At 36.2% G+C, this 23,099-nt stretch overlaps 1 protein-coding gene across 8 annotated transcripts in view; it reads right to left on the bottom strand.

Annotated features, from left to right (window-relative positions):
- PCDH15 (protocadherin related 15) overlaps window positions 1-23,099 on the bottom strand; it is a 716,117-nt gene that overhangs the window by 104,023 nt on the left and 588,995 nt on the right. For all 8 annotated transcript variants that reach the window (XM_087871772.1, XM_060682279.2, XM_060682278.2 and 5 more), the window contains 3 exons: window positions 16,646-16,786; window positions 14,959-15,071; window positions 45-154 (listed from right to left, as the gene is read on the bottom strand). In XM_087871772.1, the coding sequence (XP_087727898.1) occupies window positions 45-154; window positions 14,959-15,071; window positions 16,646-16,786 (364 nt within the window). The remainder of the gene's footprint in view (window positions 1-44; window positions 155-14,958; window positions 15,072-16,645; window positions 16,787-23,099) is intronic.

The raw sequence follows: 23,099 nt of genomic DNA on the forward strand, positions 1-23,099 counted from the left end.
AAATATACTTTACTGAGACCATATGCAAGGCCACATTAACTTACCGTCTTCATTTCCTGAAACAATGGAATAGACAATTGTTTGATTCAAGGCAGCAGCAGTAACCACAACCACTTGGGTTCCTTTGGGGGCACCTTCACGCACAGGTGGGGGCCTACAGAATTAGTTGAGATAGATTATTGTTTATTTTGGTCGCATTGTGAATATTCTCCTGATATATTCAATGTATCTATGAAACTGAAGTAAAAACAGAAAGCTACATGTAAACCAATTAAAGGAATGCGAATAAAGCATTAACATTTGCAGAAATTAACACTGTCAAATGAGTGGAATGCAATTTCAGTAGTTTAATAAGTAGTTTAGTCCTATTCAACTTTAACAGTCAAAATCCATCTAATCTAACAGACTATTTCCCATCATCCAGTCTTCTGACTCTGAAAGTACACAAGTCCACTCCTCCGCTCGCAATAAAATACCTTATGCCACCAGACTTGAAATTTGGGGCTTAGAAAATTTAGAACTACGCTGCCTTCGGTATGACCTAAGCATAGCTTATAAACTCATCTGCTACAATGTCCTACCTGTCAATGACTACCTCAGCTTCAACCACAACAATCCATGAGCACACAATAGATACAAACAAAGTTAACCGCTCCAAACTCGATTGCAGAAAATATGACTTCAGTAACAGAGTGGTCAATGCCTGGAACGCACTACCAGACTCTGTGGTCTCATCCCAAAACCCCCAAAACTTTAACCTAAAACTGTCTACTGTTGACCTCACCCCATTCCTAAGAGGTCTGTAAGGGGCGTGCATAGGAGCACCAGCGTGCCTACCATCCCTGTCCTAATGTTCCCTTTAATTGTATTCATTTTATGTATTCAATTCATGCTTATACTTATATATATTATCTAATATGTTCTCGATAAATAAATAAATAAATAAATAAATAAATAAATAAATAAATAAATAAATGGAAGACACGGTGCACACAATCTTCCAGAATTGTTCTTGCTATTTTCCTAAGGTCATTATACCTCTAATTCTGGAAACATCTAATAATAGCAATAAAGTCTAGTTCCATGGCACATAAAGAAGGTAAGGTCTCTCAAATTTCATGGGAGAGAGCACTGCCATGCAAAGGAACTGCCACAGAGAAATTGCATCCATAAATGGAAGATGACCAATCAGCTCTGTAAGAGGGAAGCAATGCAGATTTTTTAATAGCACTTGGTGACTTGCTTACACTGAGTTTAGATATTGTCAAGCATATGAAGTAGTCCAGACCAAGAAACAGATGCCAGGTGTATCTAAAACTATTTTTATTAAGATGTTGCATATCTCAATGTGCTTCTGCTCTTCTTATATAGCTTCAGCTGAATTTGAATTCAGGGACTATCTGATCCCTTCCTCATCAGGACTTCTGCAATGCTTGTCTATTTGTTGCCTTGGTAACAGATCTTCCCTGTCTCCATCAAAGTCATCCGCTTTATTTTCTACTGGAATAGAGCTAAGCATCAATTTATTGATGACAACAAAACTGCTCATGATCAACTCCAGGAGGTTCAGGTAGTTGTTGACTAACAATTGCTTTGAGACAATTCATAGCATAGCCACCACTGTGGCTATGAAGAACAATTGCTATTTTCTGTGTCTATGTGTCTATCCCTGTAAGCAGAAGTGAAACCTGCAGCTCACAATTTAGAAGTACATTGTGCTTGACAATATAGCAAAAGCAGCTAAAAGACCGGGCAGGATGAATAGAGCCACACCAGTGATGGGATTCAATTTTTTTACTACCGGTTCTGTGGACGTGGCTTGGTGGGCATGGCAGGGGAAGAATACTGTAAAATCTCCATTCCCACCCCACTCCAGGGGAAGGATACTATAAAATCTCCAATTCTTCCCGATCAGCAGAGAATAGATGGGGGTGGGGCCAGTCAGAGATGGTATTTACCAGTTCTCCGAACTACTCAATTTTTCCGCTACCGGTTTTCCAGAACTGGTCAGAACCTGCCGAATACCACCTCTGAGCCACACTTCCTTTTTTCCCCACAGCAAAACCCTTCTTCAATCTGATTCTGTCCCCAAACTAAGCCCAAATTAGCTAGTAAGATTGTTAGGAAATGACAATAGTTGCAAATTATTTTATTTCCTCAAAAATCTTGCCTTTGTGACTTTAAATAGTTGTTCTTCAAAGGATCTATAGGAGATTTCAAAAGGTGGGAACTAATGTTTCTTTTAAGCCCAACAGCATATTTATGCAAAAAGATGCTCACCACACCACTTACCGTATTTTTCGGAGTATAAGACGCACCTTTTCCTCCCAAAAAAAGAGGGTGAAAATGGGTGTGTCTTTTACTCCGAATGTAGCCCCGCCCAGCTTCTCAAACAGAGGTTTCAGAGGCTGAAAAAAGCATCAGAAACAAAGCTTCAGAAAAGAAGCCCCCAAACAGAGCTTCAGAAAAGAAGCCTCCAAACAGAGCTTCAGAGGCTTTTTTTCTGAAGCTCTGTTTCAGAGGCTTTCAGAGGCTTTCTGAAACAGAATTTCAGAAGTTTCAGAGGCAGAAAAAAAGCAAAAAAAAAAAAGAGAGAGAGAGAGAAAAAGGCAAGGCACAGAGCTCACAACCAAGGAACCTGTTGCTAAAATTCACCTCTGGGAACAGCTGATTGGGGGTATTCCGGGAGGCTGATCCCCTTGCCAATCAGCTTTTTAAAAATTTTCCTTCCCAAAAACTAAGGTGCTTATATTCCGGTGCATCTTATACTCTGAAAAATATGGTAACTCAAATAAGATGAGATGGTCAGGAATAAAACTGCTGCTGACTCAAAAAAGGAATCTCATTAAATTGTACAAGATGAAGCTCCAAACATCTCCGTGTCATTTGTGTCAAAAGTCAACATGAAGATGAACTGGCAAGTTCCTTTCATATTTCTGAAATGGATACTTGAGGCTTCAACATCATCATCATAAATTCTTAATCATCCTGAACAGCTGTGCTAGCTAGCTATTAAGACTCAATCTCAGAGCTATATTATGTTAGAAACTCTCTCATTCTTGCAGAGGGCGTTTATGCTATGAGATCAAACTTCACCTGGTAATTGTGTGATCATGCTGGGGGAAAGGTAAATTGGTCACCACCTCAATACACTGTTCCTATGTGAATATTTGATGACAGCTTCTGTAAACGCAATACTGCATGGAGATACGACATTAGGCTTCTAAATGAAGCTAGCATCTTCAATGTAAATGATGACTTGTGTCCCATGAAACAATAATTGCATTCTCCAACCATCTGAGTCTACAACTATCAGCATGGTCAGGGAAATTAACACAATATAGCCAATTAAGGTCTATTGAATTTAGTTGAACCCCTCCTCCGCTTATTTTTGATGTGGACGTATATGCTTAATTATAGGGATGCGGTGGCTCAGTAGCTAAGACGCTGAGGTGGCTATTAAAATAGTGAATGATATCAAGGGGATAAAAATAATAAAGAAGAATATATTTTGAGGCAGGAAAATTTTAAGAAAATGTACTGTTTGATGTAATATGTTTTAATTTTAATTTGCAAACAAATGTTAAACTGATAAATAAGGATTGATTGAATAAAATACAAGATACACAGATGCTAGTGATTAGTCTTGAATTAAGGTACTACATGTTGGAAATGATGACTATTATGAAATATACTGAGATTTAAATTGAAAGAGTAGGATGGAAAAATGATATAAAACAGATAATTATATTACAGTTAAAATGTGTGGGATGGATAGCAACTAGATAAGAGTTTGAGACTCGGTGGAAATACGTTGGAAATTAATTAGAAGTGCTGGAAATCAGTTAAACAAATAGGAGGAGTGCTGGAGGGAATTATGCTGGACACCAGCCAAACAATGGAGGGAGATTAGAGGAGATTATGCTGGAAATCAGCCAAACAATGGAGGGAGTTAAGGAGGAGATTATGCTGGAAATCAGCCCATAAAATGCTGGAAACAGCCAAACAAATAGGAGGAGAGTTGGAGGAGACTATACTGGAAATCAGCCAAACAATGGAGGGAGTTAAGGAGGAAACAATGCTGGAAATCAACCCATAAAATGCTGGAAACAGTCAAACAAATAGGAGGAGAGTTGGAGGAGACTATGCTGGAAATCAGCCCACAAAATGCTGGAAACAGCCAAACAAATAGGAGGAGAGTTGGAGGAGATTGAGGAACTATTCTGAAATTAACTAAATAGTTGGTGTTTTGGAGGGGATCAAGCTGAGAATTAATCAAATAGAATAAGCTGGAAGATAGTTAAATATTAGAGGGAGATATAGTGGAAAATATATTAGAAATTGGAGTAAATAAAATATGTCTTTGTGAGAAATCTGTGTAACATGTAAACTGGGAGAAAAAAAAACTAAGGTAAACTTAGGATAAGGGTCAAAGGATTAAAATTAGACAAAATGTTGTTTTATAAAATATAATAAAAATGGAATGGTATTGAATTGAAATTAAGAATAAATGGTGATAAAATTGTAAGGTAAACACTTAACAAGAGGTTAGAATATTGTAAAAATTATTTTTATATGACTTGTATAAGATATAAGATAAAGAAGAATAAAGATATGTTTAGAATTGTTATGCAGATGTAAAAATGAGTGAAAGTGAATTTGAAATTAATTTTGGATAGATATAATGGATTTATATAGATGAAAATGTTAAATTTGAGTTAAAATTGGTTTAAGTTTTGAATTTCTTTTTTTATCTTCTTTTCTTTTCTTTTTTGTTTACTTATAAAAGATGTAATGGAAATTGTGAATTGAGCTTGTGAAAGGAATGTAAGTGTGGTAACCATCTATGACCGGATCAAGATTTTTGCTCTTGAAAGTTATGTTTTATGTTTAAAGTTGGAAAAAAATAAATAAAAAATATTTACAAAAAAAAAAAGAAGAAGAAAGAAAGTGATTTGAGGCTGTCGACCAGGGCTGTGAGTGTGTTGAGTGAGTGACCACAAGCCGAAGCTGGTAGTTCATACAATGCCAACTAATGCAGGTTCAAAGTTCACTTAAATCTTATTGCTGAAGTCTTGAAATTTTGGATAAATTTATAATGTATATATAAATACATTGGTAAAAATAATCAATCTGTTGATTTGCAAATGTATTTGTACTGCAGATTATAGCTCAAGCAGCTTTTCTTTCTTTGAATCTTCAATTTATTTAGGACAGGCGTGTCAAACTTTTGGCCCAGGGGCTGAACCCCGCTTGGAATAGGTTCAGAGTTGTCCTGTGATTTGGAGATGGCGAGGAGCTGGCCCATGCTGCCCTGGCCATGCCCACCCAGTTGGCCACGATGACCAGGCCACGCCCACTCAGGTCCCCAAGGACAAACAAAATCCTGATATGGTTCACAATGGGATTAAGTCTGACACCCCTGATTTAGGAGAACAGCTTCCCACATATAAAGGTGCAACAGAAGTCTATTGTCCTATAGATTTAGTGATATTTTTGGTTCCAGCTTTTAATATCTGAGGATTGAGGCACAACAACTGCATAGAAGCAGGATACAGATGTGTGCTTTGCTACATGTAGGGTCACATACAAACCGAAGCCTTACATTGAACGAGTGAGAATGAGGTTCAGCATGGGTTAACCATCTTGTTCTATGCTTTAAAAAAATGACCTTGTCACTGACTCAGAAATGGTTTTTCCCAGTTTTGATAGCTTTGTTTGTGTGTAAGCAAAAGTTTGGTGTAAGCAAACCATATACGATACTATTAAATAATAAACAAACTAGCATCTGAACACAGGACTAGAGTCTTGAAATCGGTACGTTCTTGTTTTACATTTCAAGCAATTTAAGTAGGTATCTTTAATTAGGAAGCTGTCGCATTCCAAATTGATTTAGAAACCCTTTTAAAACATTAACAACTTTTGGATTCTACAAGGGGGCTTCTTACATAAAGCAGAACTAGAATGAAGGCCCCTTTTTTTGGGGGGGAAATTAAGTACTTGCTTTTATTTATGTCGATTTATTTATTTTTAACAGGATTGCATAAGCTTTGCTTTTGTAAATGTGTTCCAATCATTGATTCTGAAATAAAGCAGGAATACCATCTCCTTTCCTTGCAATATTTTTTTTCTTTTGAAAACCAAGCTAATTATATTGTACTGTAAAACAGGTACAGGGTGGGTGTCAAACTAAATATACAAACTGACTTGTATAAAAAAGAACACCGCTTGGGGGGGGGGGCGAAAAGCCCTACTAAGCAGGTATATACAAAAGTATGAAGGCTATTGCTTAACGCATTGTAAACCGCCCTGAGTCTCCGGAAAAGGGTGGCATATAAATCGAACCAATAAACAAACAAACAAACAAACAAACAAACAAACAAACAAATAAAATAATGCAAGTCTAAGAAAAAATACTGAAAAACTTTAAAATGCTGTAGGCTTCTCTTTTTTGTACCTTCAGTGCAACAATTCTCAGTGTAACAGTACTATAACTAATCTGAATAATAAGGAAAGAAAGACTATGGAAATCAGCTCTCCCACACGAAACTGTTACACAAAAGAGGAAGGAGTCAGACAGACCTAAAACGATATATAGTACATACATTGCTACTCTTATGTCTATGAAACACCAGTGCCTGCAATTCACTGGTTATGATTTTAGCATTCTCCTTTAAATAAAGATAAAAGAAAATCAATTGTCCTAGGATTGAGTGCCCCCAATTGTGAGTGAAACCTATCAGTCATGAACAAAATCCAACTTCTAGCACAACTACAGAGCAACCTTTTAGCTCCCAGCTTGTGAAAACATACTGTTAAAACTCAATTGTCTGTGTGACAGCAAACACCAGCTATGGATATACATACATTTCATTTATCAGTGTAACGCTAGGAAATTGAAGCAACCTTGAAAATGATCTGGGTTATCCTTTCCTGTAATGGTGGCAATTCCATGTTATGAAAGATACCACATAATTAAAAGAAAGTTTCGATGTTTACCAAAGGAGAAATATATTTTATTTTAAAGTTTTATATATTTCAAGACAGACTATTTCATTTTTGCACACTTTTGCCTCTGCATACCACTGCAATAAACCATATTGTCCCAGTGTGAGTGACATTATTTGCAAAGAATGTTCCACAGAGCTGTGAAATTTTTCACTATGCACCTTCTTCAAACTTCTCATATTAGTTCACAAAGTTTTGACCTTTCCAATGGTATTTACCTCTAAAAAGCGATGACAAGGGAGTTTGGATATTATTACAATGAACCACTGACATGGCCTATTATCTTTAAATGTCAAACATCATTCTGAGGGACTTAATAACATCAGGTGCAGTGCAACTTTGTGTAATCTTTGCAATAATTTGGTGAAAACCACAAGTTTAAATATATTTATCACAGATTCAGCAGAATCATAAAAATGGAAAAGCATACCATCCTCTTTAAATAACCTGAGTGGTTAAATATTGTGAGATAACTGAAAGGTAAATAAACTATGGGAAGGTTATTCTCTAGGCTGGAATGAAGGGCAAACTTCCCTAGATAAATAAAATGGATTACCAAATTCAGTTCCTACATTTATTTGGTTTGTTTAAAACAATTTTGCTAAGTGATGTTGCCATTTGTCAATTGTTTTATTTTGATAAAGGCAGCGGCTATTTTTTAAAATTTTTTGCTTCATAGTAATCATCAGAAGAAAGTCTTTGGTTATTGTGGTTGCTGATGCAAAATCTTGTTTTGATTATATGTCTCATGTCTTCTGTATTAAACTGCCTTAAGGATATTTTCTGAGCTTCATTTATTAGACTTTGAAAGAAGACAGGAAAAAAAATCCTCTCATACAGAATCTTCTGAGGAAGAATATTTTGTTCTCCCTTTCTGAACATCTCAGACGAGGAAGCTTCTCTATATTTTTCAGTGAAAATGTTACTGTTATTAAGAACAAAGGATGTTAGGACAATGACCTAGTAAAAGTCTGCATACAAAATAAACAGAAAATAGATGGGGGGAAAAAGCAAGAATGCTTACAAAAATATGACTTCAGCCATTTTTGGTCTTCAGAGGAAATTTTGAATAAATAAGATATAATGTAGAGTACTATTATAGTCCAAAGTTATTACAACTAGTTCAGGGCTGAATATGGACGATTTCTAGAAATGCAAACTATAGACAACTTTATAATTTGCATTGTTTGAGGCAAGGACTTTGAATCATGTCCCTAAATCCTCAATTGATGATTGTCTGCTGTACAAGTTTCCAGTAATTAAAAAGAAATGTTTTGAGAAAGAAAGAAAGAAAGAAAAGAAAGAAAGAAAGAAAGAAAGAAAGGAAAGAAAGAAAGAAAGAAAGAAAGAAAGAAAGAAAGAAAGAAAGAAAGAAAGAAGGAAGGAAGGGGAAGAGGTGGGGACGGGAGGGAGGGAAAGGAAAGAAGGAAGGATTTGAAATTATTTGATGAAAGAATGACAATATTCCTTATATTTTAAGCCAGTTGTAAGTCAAATTTTCAGTATGGTATAAGTCGATTCCAAAATTTATATTACCATACAAACCAACAAAATGAATACTGGTTTACCAATTGCTTGCAACTCTTAAGCACTATCTCTTATTTGAAGGTTATAAGTCTATATGTGTTTGTATAGTTCTATTTTACATTTAAATACAAACATAGACATACATACACACACACATGTGTGTGTGTGTGTGTGTGCGCATACGTGTGCATGTGTGCAATGAGTATCATCTCTTTTACAAAAGTTAAATTACTGTTCTTTCAATTTCAATTGTCAGATTAATTTATAGATAAGGAATAACTAATTAACATTGACTATAGATAATTTCTTTAGTCTATCCATGTAAGAAAGGTGTAAATTTTTCATTCATATGTATGTGCAAATGTGTGCACACACATAGATTTTTCTTTTTAAAAAAATACATAAATTTACATTGGCTTTAAGAGCATTAATAGCCTTTCTAATTTCCTATGGAAATACGTTTATAGGTCTTTACTCAAAATGTCTCCTGAACAATTATTTGTATCTGATTCCGTAGTTCTCTGACAAATTCTGATAAGTATCTGTGAACTTTCATACCAGCATTTGATATGAAAGAACAGCAGAGCCTTAATTCTATTAAGAGATAACATTGTGATATATTATCATCATAATTAATTATTATTATTAATAATAATAATAACAATCCCATAGTTATAGAAAAAAATCTTGCCCTCTACCAAAGCCTTTGTGCAATCTGGAAATTCTTCTGGACTCATGGCATTATGTAAAATTTTGGGATTTAATTTCAGGAATTTCATTTTCTCCTTTGAACCTAAGTCGCCTTCCTCTAATGTACAAAAACTAGCCTTTTCAGAAACAATGGTGAGGGCAACCAAACAATAGGACTGTATTCTGAAGTGCCTGAAAGAAACAAACCTGGATGGGAGAGGGAGGAAATGCAATATATTTTACATAAGGCAAAAGGGTTTCTGTGACCATTAGCTATCTGAAGAAACAGAAATTATAGGTATTAAAGCTAAGGACGTCTGTCTTTTCTAATGTCTAATAAAAACAAACAAAGTATTGTATATTAATGACTTGTTGCTTTCTGATATACCTATCATATACTTAATGCATGTAATCAATTTGTTCTGTTCCCTGCATAAAAGCTGATTTCTCCCCTTTAACAAACTGGCTCTCCCCAATTATATTTAACCCATCCCATCCCATTTGGCAGGAGAGGTGTACTGCAGGACCCATCAGTGAGGAGAGTCATCTGGCTGTATAGACTGAGTGGACCACAACACCGCCGGCTTTTTGTAAAGCCCTGAAAACATACTGGTAGTTTTGCCAGGAGAACACAAAAGCAGAGTAAAGCCAATACGATGGCTGTACGGACTGTCTAGATCAGGGCTGTCAAACTCGCGGCCCACGGGCCAGATGTGTCACGTGCTGGCCATGCCCAGACCTGGTTTAGCAAAGGGGGGAAAAGTCCTGATACATCATATGACGCTACCATGACGACATGAGTTTGACACTCCTCGTCTAGATGAATGGGATTATGATGGGTTCTTTTGTTTTTATATTAGATTGTTATTGAATTGTTGCAGTATTGTGTGTATGTGTGTGTGTGTGTGTGTAAAGAAAGAAACAGACATTCTGCGAACTCCAGAAATAAAATAATTAAAATTTTATTCTACTAAGCTTTCATCAGCCATCTGCTGACATCGTCAGAGTATTAAATTACCATTACAGAGATCTCTGCCTTTATATTACTTACATTACATTACATTACATTACTCAATTTGGCCATTGGCCCTTCCAGCCGTTTACCTTTTACACGTGCAATGGCCAGATTGATGGCATATAAAGGCAGAGATCTCTGTAATGGTAGTTTAATACTCTGATGATGTCAGCAGATGGCTGACGAAAGCTTAGTAGAATAAAATTTTAATTATTTTAGTTCCGGAGTTTGCAGAATGTCTGTTTCTTTCTTTACAAATATACCTGGAATTCATATTTTTAGAATAGTTCGCTGTTCTAACAATAGCAAACAATAGAATTGCTGATAAAGAAATAAAGGGATACTAGTTTAGATCTATTTCAAGCTATTTATCTCTCATCAGCTAGCTGTACCCTTCTGGGATTTGAACCTGGGCTTGCTTGCATATTAGGCAGATGTATTAACCTCTAAACCACAGGTTCTCCTCACTTTGTTAGCTTGTACCAGGGAAGATTAAATGGGTTTTCTATTGAAGCAACCTGACCTACCCAAATATGGGAAGGAGCATACTGCATCTATCTATCTATCTATCTATCTATCTATCTATCTATCTATCTATCTATCTATCTATCCATCCATCTATCTATCTGTATATATATCTTCTAATTGTTTTGTAAACAGCCCAGAGTAATACATATGAGATGGGCAGCTATATAAATTTAAATAATAAAATAATAAACAAACTATAGGATCAGTTGCTGAGATCATCAACTTTCTTATTTTTTTAAAAAAACTTTTTTAAAGTTTCATAAGAATTGGCCTCTCTCTCCAAGTGAAGCCTAGGACCGACTACGCTCCTTGGAAAAAATTGAAATATGTTACTGTATTTAGTGCTTGAAAATAAAATGTCTGAACACCTGTTAAATGTGTCCACAGGCAATGCATATTATTATTGATTGCACATTTAGTTAGCAATTTATTGCCTAGAATAGTAATCCAAGGCTGTTAACTATGACTTTCTAACTGCCGAAGAGGACAAGAGAAGTTATGCATTAATTAATTAAAAAATAGCATACCTTGGAACTTTTAAGTTATTAAAAAGAGAATTTATCGCAAGAGAATTTATTCTGAAAATAAAACAACAACGACGAAAACATTTTGTCCTTTAGGTCTAATTTTCCACCTGGTCTCACAATGTTTTTAATAGGACAAAGTGACAAAGGAGGCTTTCTATTATTTTTCTGCAGAAATATTTTAATTTTTTTTAGTAAGTCACTTCTGTACAACTCTAGAACATAAACATTCACAGCTTATCACACCTTTATATATCTATTCATTCTTGTGTACATTCTGTTCTTATTTATATGTGGGTGATCTATTCCAAGTACAAATACTTGGTGATCTATTCCAAGTACAAATACTGATCTGATAACAGTACTTGCACGTAAAAAAGATCAGTATTTCCTGCATGTTTTATTACGTAAGGTATTATAAACGGAGTCCGTGAGTCTTTATAGAAAATGCAGTACAGCAGGAAATGAGCCACAGTTTAAATGGCCCCTTATCCACAGGAGCATAATCTCAGTTCATATGGTATTTTTTTGTATCGGCCCTCCAAAACTGACGTATGAAGTGCATTGTAATATGCTGAAGTTAATGCCCTTTAGGTATTTGGGATGCTTATTCGATATAAATATCTTGCTGCTTTAACATTTCTCTGGATGTAACCAGGGGTGGGTTCTACTTACCTTTACTACTGGTTCGCAATGGGGTCGCGTGCGCATGCTTGCTTCATTAGTGCGCGCTCTTCTGTGCAAGCACAGAAGCATTTTGATAATGTCAGGGTCAGTGGGCGGAGCCTCCCGCCGTTTTTACCACCGGTTCTATAGAACCGGTGCGAACCGGGGGCAACACACCACTGGATGTAACCAAATTCTGCTGTGTTGTACATAAAATGACTTTAACTGCCCACTGTTAATCCACCACCAATGGCAATATATTACTCTCTCTGTCTTTTATTATTTTTTATTATTATCATTATTGTTTTTTATTTTATTTTTTAAAATTCTTTTTACTTTTTACTTTTATACAATAGTATATATAGGAAGTAAAGGTAAAGGTAAAGGTTCCCCCACACATATGTGCTAGTCGTTCCCAACTCTAGGGGACGGTGCTTATCTCCGTTTCAACACCGAAGAGCCAGCGCTGTCCAAAGATGTCTATGTGGTCATGTGGACGGCATGACTATATGCCCAGAATACTGTTACCTTCCCACCAAAGGTGGTCCCTCTTTTTCTACTTGCATTTTTTACGTGCTTTCGAACTGCTAGATTGGCAGAAACTGGGACAAGTAATGGGAGCTCACCCTGTTACGCGGCACTAGGGATTTGAACCGCTGAAATGCCGACCTTTCGATCGACAAGCTCAGTGTCTTAGCCACTGAGCCACCACATCTCTTACATATAGGAAGTACTTTTTCTAAATTTTAAAATATTAAATTTTTATTTAAAACCATTTATTGTTATTATTGTTGTACTACTAGTGTTATTGTTTTAATGCTTTTATTTGCTGGTGTGTGACCGTAATAAAGATTGATTGATTGATAGTGACGGGAGCAGCATGGCGCTCCCATGTAACACCGCTCCTGCGCGAGCTGCACTGGCTCCCAGTTGTCTTCCGGGTGCGCTTCAAGGTGTTGGTTATCACCTTTAAAGCGCTCCATGGCATAGGGCCTAGCTATCTGCGAGACCGCCTGCTGCTACCGACGACCTCCCAGCGACCCGTGCGCTCCCACAGAGAGGGCCTCCTCGGGGTGCCATCAGCCAAACAATGCAGGCTGGTGACCCCCAGGGGGAGGGCCTTCTCTGTGGGGGCACCCACCCTCTGGAATCAGCTCCCCCCAGAGATAAGGAGAATCCAAGACCTCAGTGCCTTCCGTCGCGCCCTTAAAACCCATTTATTTAAACAAGCCGGGCTGGCTTAAGATGAAATTTTTAACTGTTTTTAAATGTTTTAAACGTTTTTAATTGGTAAATGAGTTTTAATTGGGCCAAATTTATATATCTTTTAATTGTTTTTAATATTTGTTCTGCATGTTTTTTTAATCTGGCTGTACACCGCCCTGAGTCCTTAGGGAGAAGGGCGGTATAGAAATCCAATATAAAATAAAATAAAATAAAAAGATTGATTGATACAAATACATAAAGCTGCATTAATGGAAAAGTAAGATAACTTAGTTTAATACAAGATTACATTAGGGATCATTACTTGCTACATATTCTAGAAAGCAGGGGTGAAATCCAGCAGGTTCTGACAGGTTCTGGAAAACCGGTAGAGGAAATTTTGAGCAGTTCAGAGGACTGGTAGCAGAAATTTTGAGCAGTTCGGAGAACCGGCAAACACATTCTGGCTGGCCCCAGAATGGGGTGGGAATGGAGATTTTGCAATATCCTTCCCCCAGGAGTGGGGAGGGAATGGGGATTTTGCAGTATCCTTCCCTTCCATGCCACCAAGCCACACCATGCCCACCATGCCACATCCACAGAACTTGTAGTAAAAAAAAATTGAATTTCACCATTGCTAGAAAGGGGGGGGGATCTGTTTTCATAGGTGCCAGTGCAGGGAATGACTAAGGTGCATGATGATGTCATGACATAAGCCATGAGACCGTTATGGTTTTGAGATCCAAGCATAGAACAAAATAGCCCACATTTACATTATTTTTTGTCACTGTGACCAGCAAGCAGAACTTATGCTTGCTTTGATTTGAGTCTAAAACACCAGCTATCAATGATAGAACAGCAAAGGAGTCAATTCAACCCATATCATGAACAACAAAAGAACAGGAAAAATATTCTCCTCTGGCAGTTGATTTGAGGCTTCTTCCTAATGCATATCCATAGTAGTTTAATTTTTCCCCCTTTTTGTTTCAACTCAACAAAAGAAGAAATGTAGTTTTTGCATTGGGCACCCTGAAAACTTAACAGCATGGTCACCCTATGCATAAAGCACATGTATACTGCAAACCTTTGTATTTGGACACTTGCCGGGAGAGGACAATTGCACAACTAGAAAACACAAATAGCAATATTCTATTTAAAATGTTGTAAGCACTGTTTAATTGACTTCGCATCACCTTTTTCCTGACACTGATAGCCAGAATAGAAACATCCCGTGCTGTTTTATAAGCACTTGTGATCAATTTCCTGTATTTAATGGAACCAGAGACCTTTCTGCATGCTACATATTTCTGCCAAACGCTCTAGGACTGGTAAACTCTAACAAGTGTCAGTGTGTTCTAATTATTTAACCTAAGCCCAAAATATACACAACAACAGTAAAAAAGACTTGCTCTGCTATTTTAAAACATCATGGCTCTCAGAATGAAGTGTTCTGATTAGATACCAGCAAACTAGAAGACGCAATAGAACATATCATGCAAAACGCATAAATCATTTATACATTCAATTGAACACAATTTTTTTTAAAAATGATATATTTGCTTTCCTAAACATCTGTAGAGAAGGTCAGGGCTAATGTGGACCACCCCCCTTTCCAAAAAGGCTCTTTTGTACACCTGCAATATTGTTATAGCGCTCCTAGATACAAGCGTATTGAAGGTCTTGGCCCAATTAGCCTTTTAAAAGTGAAGGTCAACATCTTGAATATAAGAGTTAAGAAAGCCAATGTCTGCCCTCCAATTTTTTCAAAAATAACATTAACGAGAGAAGATATTATACCTGTACTCATCCTGGGTAAAACGTGGAATTACTGAGGGTTGCAATACGGAAATTTCTACTGTGGTTGTATTAAACTTCACCGGATCCCCATCATCATAGGCAATGACCACCAGCTGTTAAGCACACAAACACAATGCCTGAACATATGTTTCTCAATTCAATAATTTTAGAGATTGGGGGTTTATTTTATTAATCATACCAAAAAAAGCAACAAACCTAAATAAAAAATAAATAAAATGTGCAGCATACATCCCAAAAGCCAATGCATTAAAAAAAAAATCTCTGAGCTTTTTTTATTTTACTCATAAATGCAATTCTAACTATAAAACTCAGTTCTATAAATATTTTCAACCAGCACATTTTAACACTGCATTTTCTTAGGGATAAATAAATAGAAAAAAAATCTATAGATTTTTTAGAGATGTGCAGGTGTCTCTTGAGAAGTTTCCTTACTCCCATTGAATTTTTTTTTTGTTCTCTCAAAATTGTTTAGATATTTCATTTCAGCATAATATGAAGACCTGAAAGATCAGGTAAGCATTAGATGGTCATGGAGAAAATCTATCTAAGAAGTTGGTATGAACTGGAAAACAACTTAATGACATATAATCAATTTTAACATAACCTCAATAACATTTTGCTGCATTTATATTAGCAATAGCGCTTAGACTTATATACCGCTTATAGTGCTTTTACAGAGATCTCTAAGAAGTTTACAGAGTCAACATATTGCCCCCAACAATCTGAGTCCTCATTTTATTGACATCAGAAGGATGGAAGGCTGAGTCAACCTTCAGCTGGTCAGGATTGAAGGAATCAAACTCCAGCCAGTGAGCAGAGTTCCCCTGCAATACTGCACTCTAACACTATGCCACCACGTTTCTTAATAATACCAGAGGGCTTATTCCATACCGTTTGTTTTTACCTGCAATATAAACATTTCGGTGAAGATTAATTCTCTGATTAAAAAGCTCCTGATTATGCACATTTTTAAGGCTAATTTCAATTTTCTGGCAGAAGTATCCCTTGAAAGGAATCCCAGTTACACTAGAGTTCTAACAAAAAAGTACAGAAAGGGAAAGGGCTTTTATTTATTGATGATATCTCAACGACATTTCATTTCATTTCATTTTATTAGATTTATATACCGTCCTACTCCCGAAGGACTCAGGGCGGTGAACAGACAGAAAGATAAAACACACACAATTTTGTGTGTGTGTGCGCGTGTGACATAAATTTTGGGCTCAATTGTAGTCGTATGTTGAGGACTACCTGTATTTAGTGACAGGAAACCCACTCCCAATTATTGTTGAGACTTGAGGACTGCCTGTATTTTATAAGTATTGTTCATATTAAGAATAAAATAGAACAAAACGTCAGTGAAACATGGTATTCAGCTCAAAGCATACTTATTTAAACGTTACATTTAATTTCTGGTAAAGTTCCTGCACTTGGTTTGTATATCAACATGTATTAAAGAATGGATATGAATACTATTGTATAGAGTAAACTCTGTATAGAATCATTGTAGTGGTATTATGATGCAACATATTAAAATGGCATTCACCAATCCGGTAGGTAGATTGCTCGTGCTGCTATGAAATAACGAAGTTGTAATTCCAAACATATCAGAATGACTTCAGGACCACTATCTTAAACATATTGAAATGTATAGGCCTACGGTTACCTTAAACAATGTACTAGGTTCTTCATTAAGATTCACTCTGGTTACTACGCGTCCAGATTCTTCTTCAACATCAAAGATACTTGCACTATATGGGAACCGGACAACATCTACTTTATATCGTACGTGACTTGCTGGTGTACCCTATAAAAAATGTATATTTTAAATTGTAGATGGCATAGCTTAGGCAGTAAGAATGAAAAAACTCAAATATAATCTCACACTACATTCTGGGTCATTGTTTTTTTAAAAAAGGTATTATTATTCTGCTTTAAATATACTAGGCATCCACTTCTGTAAAAACATTTAAAATTGATTTATGTATTTGTAAAATTTAGTGGCTGCCCATCTTACCTCAAGGTAACTCTATAATATTGTAAAGATGCATAATATACTTTTTTATTACAAAGAAATACTTTTCATAATACACACACACACAAATTCTAACCAAAACCTTTTCTTAAGACCAATGTCCGATTCTGCAGGTATGAACACAAGCTGTTTTTTTTCATTAATTAGAAATTGCATCATAAATGCTATATATGTACGTTATGTATGACTATAAATACACCTAGATATAATTTCAATTTATATGGGTACCCCTGTGAAATATATAATTTGGGTTGATTTACAACAACTGCAAAACTGTAAAAGAATGAACCATATTAAAATCTACATGAAAAACAATACAACACAACCAGCAGCTGAGGTATAAGGAACCACTTACAACGATCAACATAACGACTCTACCAGACATCAAGATCCCCAAGCTTAGAGATGGAACCATATCTTTTAGCCAGGTTGGGGCCAAGCAAATTCTTTTTTTTTTTTAATTGAAAAAGTTTTTCAAATACAAATTCCCCCCCTTTTTTTCCCCCTCCTCCCTAACCCCCCTCACCCCCCTTCCCCTTTGACTTCTTCATAATAAAACCTAAATACATAACAGATTATATCATACTTTGCTATCCACTTACTCCATCTCCATATGCTGACCCTTTCTTTCTAATAAAATTATCATATCCCCCTTATACTATACTATAATATACATTTCAAAGTGACATTCTATTATGACATTATCTAATAACTCCTAATTTAACATAATAATATTATTATATCTCCCAATTTAACAATTTCTGCTCATAATCTACCCTTTTACTACCCCCATACGGAATAACATTTCAAAACATACTTCCGCTCTAAGACTATTCAATAAATCCTAATTTAACATTTATTCAACTACCCATTTCCTTCCACCCCATCATTATGTCTCTTAACTCAAATCTTTTACATATATTCACATCTAAACATGATATCCCTTTTCTTTAAACTAAACAATCAATAACCTAACCTATCTCCACCCACTTTCCTACAAAATTACCATAATTATTCTTAATATCTTTATTCTACCCACTCTACTAGAAAAATATTCCCTTGTGTAAATAAAATCCTAAAAGAAAAAAAAACTTTAAGCTTGTAATCCACATAATATCTTCTGTCATGTCTTTCAACTGGATGATAAACTCCATCGCCCACGTTAGGGTAACATCGCATCCTAATTCCAACAGTATTTTCAGTATCTTCAAGTACCATCTGCCCCCATCAGTAACAAATATCTTTATATTGGAAAAAGAAAAAAAAAAAAACCCCGACAACCACCCGAGTGACTTTATATTTATATTCCATATAATGTTTATAGAGGTGTCTTTTATCCAGATTATTAATTCCAACCACCATAATAGGGTAACAACCAGATCTTCTGCGTGCCCCAATCCAGTAGATCTCTTGCCATATAACTCAGCGTACACGTAATATATTTATCAAGAAATCCAAAAAGCAAACAAGATATTTCCAACCATTCAATTTAGGGCCTTTTTCACATCCCAAAAAATTCAGCACTGCAGAGATCTGCTTTATCCTCAGGATAAAATAAACCAATACTTTGCCCATTATCTTTTCGTATATTCAGTCCTCTCATAGGTAACTGGCATTACACTGTTGCTTAGTTTAAAAGTTTTTGTTTTTGTGAGTCCTACTTCTTCTTTTCTTGACTTTTTGTGGGTTGGATCTCCATCCTAAATTCCTTTCTGTAGATTGTGTATCGACTATTTGGTTTTCGTGCTGATCTATAACTTGATCCTGTTGGGTTTGCTTTTGTGGCTGAAATCTTTCTGGTTCTGTAAATTGTATATCATCTGATTGACTTCCATGCTGGTTTGTGGCTTGATAAATCATTGCATTAGAATCCGGAACCGCCTCTCTTATACTAAATAATCCAGCTAAAACCTCTGAAGAAGAATCCAAAAGCGACTCATCTGTGGAGGCCTCTTTAACTTGTTGTTTCTTCATTATTTCCATCTCCTTCTGCTTTTCTTGAATTTCTGTCTCTTGTTGATTTTGCTTTTTAAATACCTTATAGTAGAATTCTTCCGCTTTTTCAACAGTATTTAACTGATATCTTACTCCTTGATATCTCAATATTATACCCACTGGAACATCCCACCTGAATAAAATATTTTGTCTTCTTAACTCAGTCACCAAAAAGCCAAATTTCTTTCTATCTCTTAAGATCTTAGGCGGCAATTCTTTATATATCCAAATTTTTCTCCCATACAGTTGTAGAGTAGAATTAAAAGATTTTTGCACAATATCATTTCTTATATCTTTATCTGTAAAGTAAATCACCACATCTCTAGGCAATTGCCTTTGCTTTGCAATCCAGGAATTAACTCTATAAGCCTTATCAATTTTACTGAATACCTCCTCCGGACGAACCTTTAAGACCCCAGCCAGAACTTGAGCAGATGTTTTTCTTAAGTCATCACTGTTATTTTCCTGTAAGCCTCTGATTCTGATCGCAAATTCTGTAATCCTGTATTGCAACATTACAACTTCTCTTTCAATTCCTTGCTTTATATCTTCTGCATTATAAGTCTCGTGACTAGCTTCCTCTTTAGACTTTACTTCTAAACCATTGTCTCGAATATTTATTAAATCCTTTTCAATTCTTAATATTTTATTGTCCAAATTATCAATTTTCTCCATTTTAAACTCTAGCAATTTAATATTTGTGTCCAACTTTATAACAACTTCTGAAAAACCATTAGTCACTGTTACAATCTTTTGTTGCACATTATCATACTTTAGTTGTATCATTTCTTTAATTTCCTGTCTTAATTTTTCAAATTTCTGGTTCACAGTCTCATAATATTTTGCCATTTCCTCCTGAATAAATTCTTTTAAATTAAAACCATTCTGCAGAGTCTGTAGGCTCAGAGCTTCTTCAAACAGTTGTGGGTGGGGGAGCACCCCCCCTTCTTGTTTATCAGACTTTATTAGTAACGCCATCCTTCCAGCAAGCTCTTCTTTCCCCCCCCCAAACAAGATCAAGTACAAATCTGAAGGGAGAGAGGAACTTAAAATAACTAATTTTCTTCCAAATTGTAGCCAGCACTATATATTCCGCTACTTTGTATCTGTTATGGAAGGACTCTCACTTTCAACTTTCTTCTACGTCCCAAGCCTCAGTGGTCGCCATTTTAAAGTTTTTTTTTTCCCTTTAACTTTGAAATGCTTATAAGTTCATTAAGGATACTTGCGATTTAGGGTCCCAAGTCCAAGTCTCTTTTTGATAAATCCATCTGTTAAGTTTCGTTAATTGATCTGGTTCCAGCGCCTGGCTCTGCAAAAAGGCAGAGTGCACCCGATGCCCGGAGTGACGGCGAGGGGAAATAGGGAGCTCCAACCTGCTCGTCCCCAAGAGTTAAAAAAGGCTCTGGGGATTTCGCAGAGAGCTCTACCTACCCCCGCCCGCTCAGACTCACATTTCCGTCGGGAAATGGAGTTTTTCGAGCCGCCTTTCAGGTGTAAAGGCGGCTCTTTTACAGGCAACGGGGCGGCGGTCGCGGAGGACCGTCTGACGGCGCCAGAAGCCAGACATGAAGTCCGGGCCAATCAAATTCTTGAGGGGATGATATTCCAAAGGACGAGTCCCATGACAGAATAGTGTCTCTTCCTGGAACCCACCAAATGACATGTCCAAGATTTTGGACCTGCCTCTTCGGCCAAACCCAATAGGATGGGTAGACCAAACTGGGACAAGTTGGTCCCTCAAATAACCCAGCCCAATACCATTAGTGCAATCTCTCCAAAAGAAATACATAGAAAAATAAAGAAATAAATAAAAGAAAAAGCAAAGCTCCAGAAGTGACTTCTATACTCTGCAAAGTTCCTGGTTGCTGGTTTGAAAATCATAACAACAACAACAATAAATAATAACAATAACAATAAATAAACAAATAAAATAACAATACATGATAGTACGTAATAAGAGAGGAAGGAGAGTATTAAAAATGAGTGGGGGCATAGAAGGGTTACAAGTTTATAGATAGAAGATAAAAAATCGATGCAATATGGAAATTGAGCACAATTTAAACAACCTTTTATTCCCCCCACCCAAAGTTTAAGGACCACTATAGCCAGAAAATGACTCCAAATTGCTTACACCTTTCACTCTAGTAGAACAATTGAAAATCAAATAAATAAATAGCTAAATCATTAATAGCAATTCAATAAAACCATGTTCATAGTTCATCATTCTGCTATACTCATAGTGTACAACAATCAACTGGCGCCACTTCCTCAGGAGAGACACCACAAAGGATCCCTGAAAAGAATTAGGTTCTTGGTTGCTTACTGGAACAGCAGCAATGATGAGACAATCATTATCAATAGAGAGTGATGCTGTTCCTGGAATGGTGTACATTATGTCCTCATGATTCCTGAGAGGAATAACTATGGATCACACCAAATCCCAAGTGCATTAAAAAAATACCACATAGTTGATTGCCTTCACAGGCATGTAAAACTGAATTGGATTTCTATACTGAAAGCTTAGACCCAGGACCTCAAGCAATGAATATCAATGGAAAAATATCACCATATGTGATAAATTCATCAAAGGTGAATGAGATGCCAACCACAACATCAATGTCAACATTATAATCAACCTGAGAAAGGAGTTGTCATTACGAATAAAGTGGGTTATGGTATACATAGAATAGAATACCAGAGTTGGAAGGAACTATAAAATCTGATGAAAGAAATTCCTAAAGACCTACAAGGAGAGATCCCAGGAGCCTTCACTAGGTATCTTTTATATCAGAACTAAAATATCAGGTTTCATGGACTGTGTACTCAGATCTCTTCTCTTTCCTTGACTCCATGCGCACCTCAACCCAATTTAAATCACTTTAACCACTCTGTAGGTCCATCTGTATCTGACCAAAGCTTGTGCCTTTTAATAAAATTTTGCTAATCTGAAAAGCTGCTACCAGACTGTTGTTTTTGGCTGTTATTGATTAATATGGCTCTAAATTCCTAGATCAGCATTTCTCAAACTTGGTGATGTTAAGATGTGTTGACTTCAACTCTGGCTGGGGAATTCTGGGAGTTGAAGTCAGTGCACATGTCCTAGCAGGTAAATATTAAACAGCATGATAGAAAAGATATATTGCAATGAATTATATAGATGTCTGTCTTTAAAATGAAATGGAAACTATTGGTCCAATATTTTTTTTGTTTTATTATATATGAGCACTATTCATGTTTTATGCTATATCAGCTGCATAATACTGGTTTTATTTTTTTGTCATTTTATCTAAATTCTGCAGAAACATACAACCTTTATACACACAGCACATACCCACAGAATACAAAAGTACGAGAGTATACAGAATACCTGCAATTTCTGGCAATATTTTTGTTATTTAGAATCTGGCAAATTCTGACATTTGTAATAAATACTCTTCCGTGACATTTTTAATTTTGGGAGGGATTTGCAGATTTTTTTCATTTTTATTAAGTTATAAATCTTAATACATTCTTTGGTTTCAGTACAGTGATAATTATATGACATGGTTAGAATGTTTCTGTAGTCTTATCAAGTACCCAGCATACAACCTTGGGTTCACTTAGAGAGAAAAGGCAGATAAATTCTTTCCTCATTTCTTGTTGCATAAACTTAGGTGAAATGGAACCAGAAAAATCTGTTTCAGCTACGGGTATCAGGGAATCCTTCTCATTTAGAAGGACTGATGATAGCAGTCTTTGTATGTAGCAGTGTTCCAATATTTGAGGGGCTTTCACAGAGAGGAGGGAGTCAAGTTATTTTCCAAAGCACCCAAAGACCACACAAGGAATAAAGGATGGAAACTGATCAAGGAAAAATTCAACCTAGAAATAAGGAGAAATTTTCTGACAGTGAGAACAATCAACCAATGGAACAGCTTGCCTTTGGAAGTTGTGGGAGCTTCTTCACTGTAAACTTTCAAGAAGAGACTAGACTGCCATTTGTCAGAAATGGTGTAGGCTCTCCTGCTGGGTAGGGGGTTGGATTAGATGACCTGCAAGGTCCCTTACAATTCTGTTAATCTATTAATCTGATCACCAACTGTATTTC

The sequence above is a fragment of the Pantherophis guttatus genome, chromosome 6 (genome assembly GCF_059756535.1).
Source record: "Pantherophis guttatus breed Tessera chromosome 6, ASM5975653v1, whole genome shotgun sequence".
In the NCBI taxonomy this organism is placed as follows: Eukaryota; Metazoa; Chordata; class Lepidosauria; order Squamata; family Colubridae; genus Pantherophis; species Pantherophis guttatus.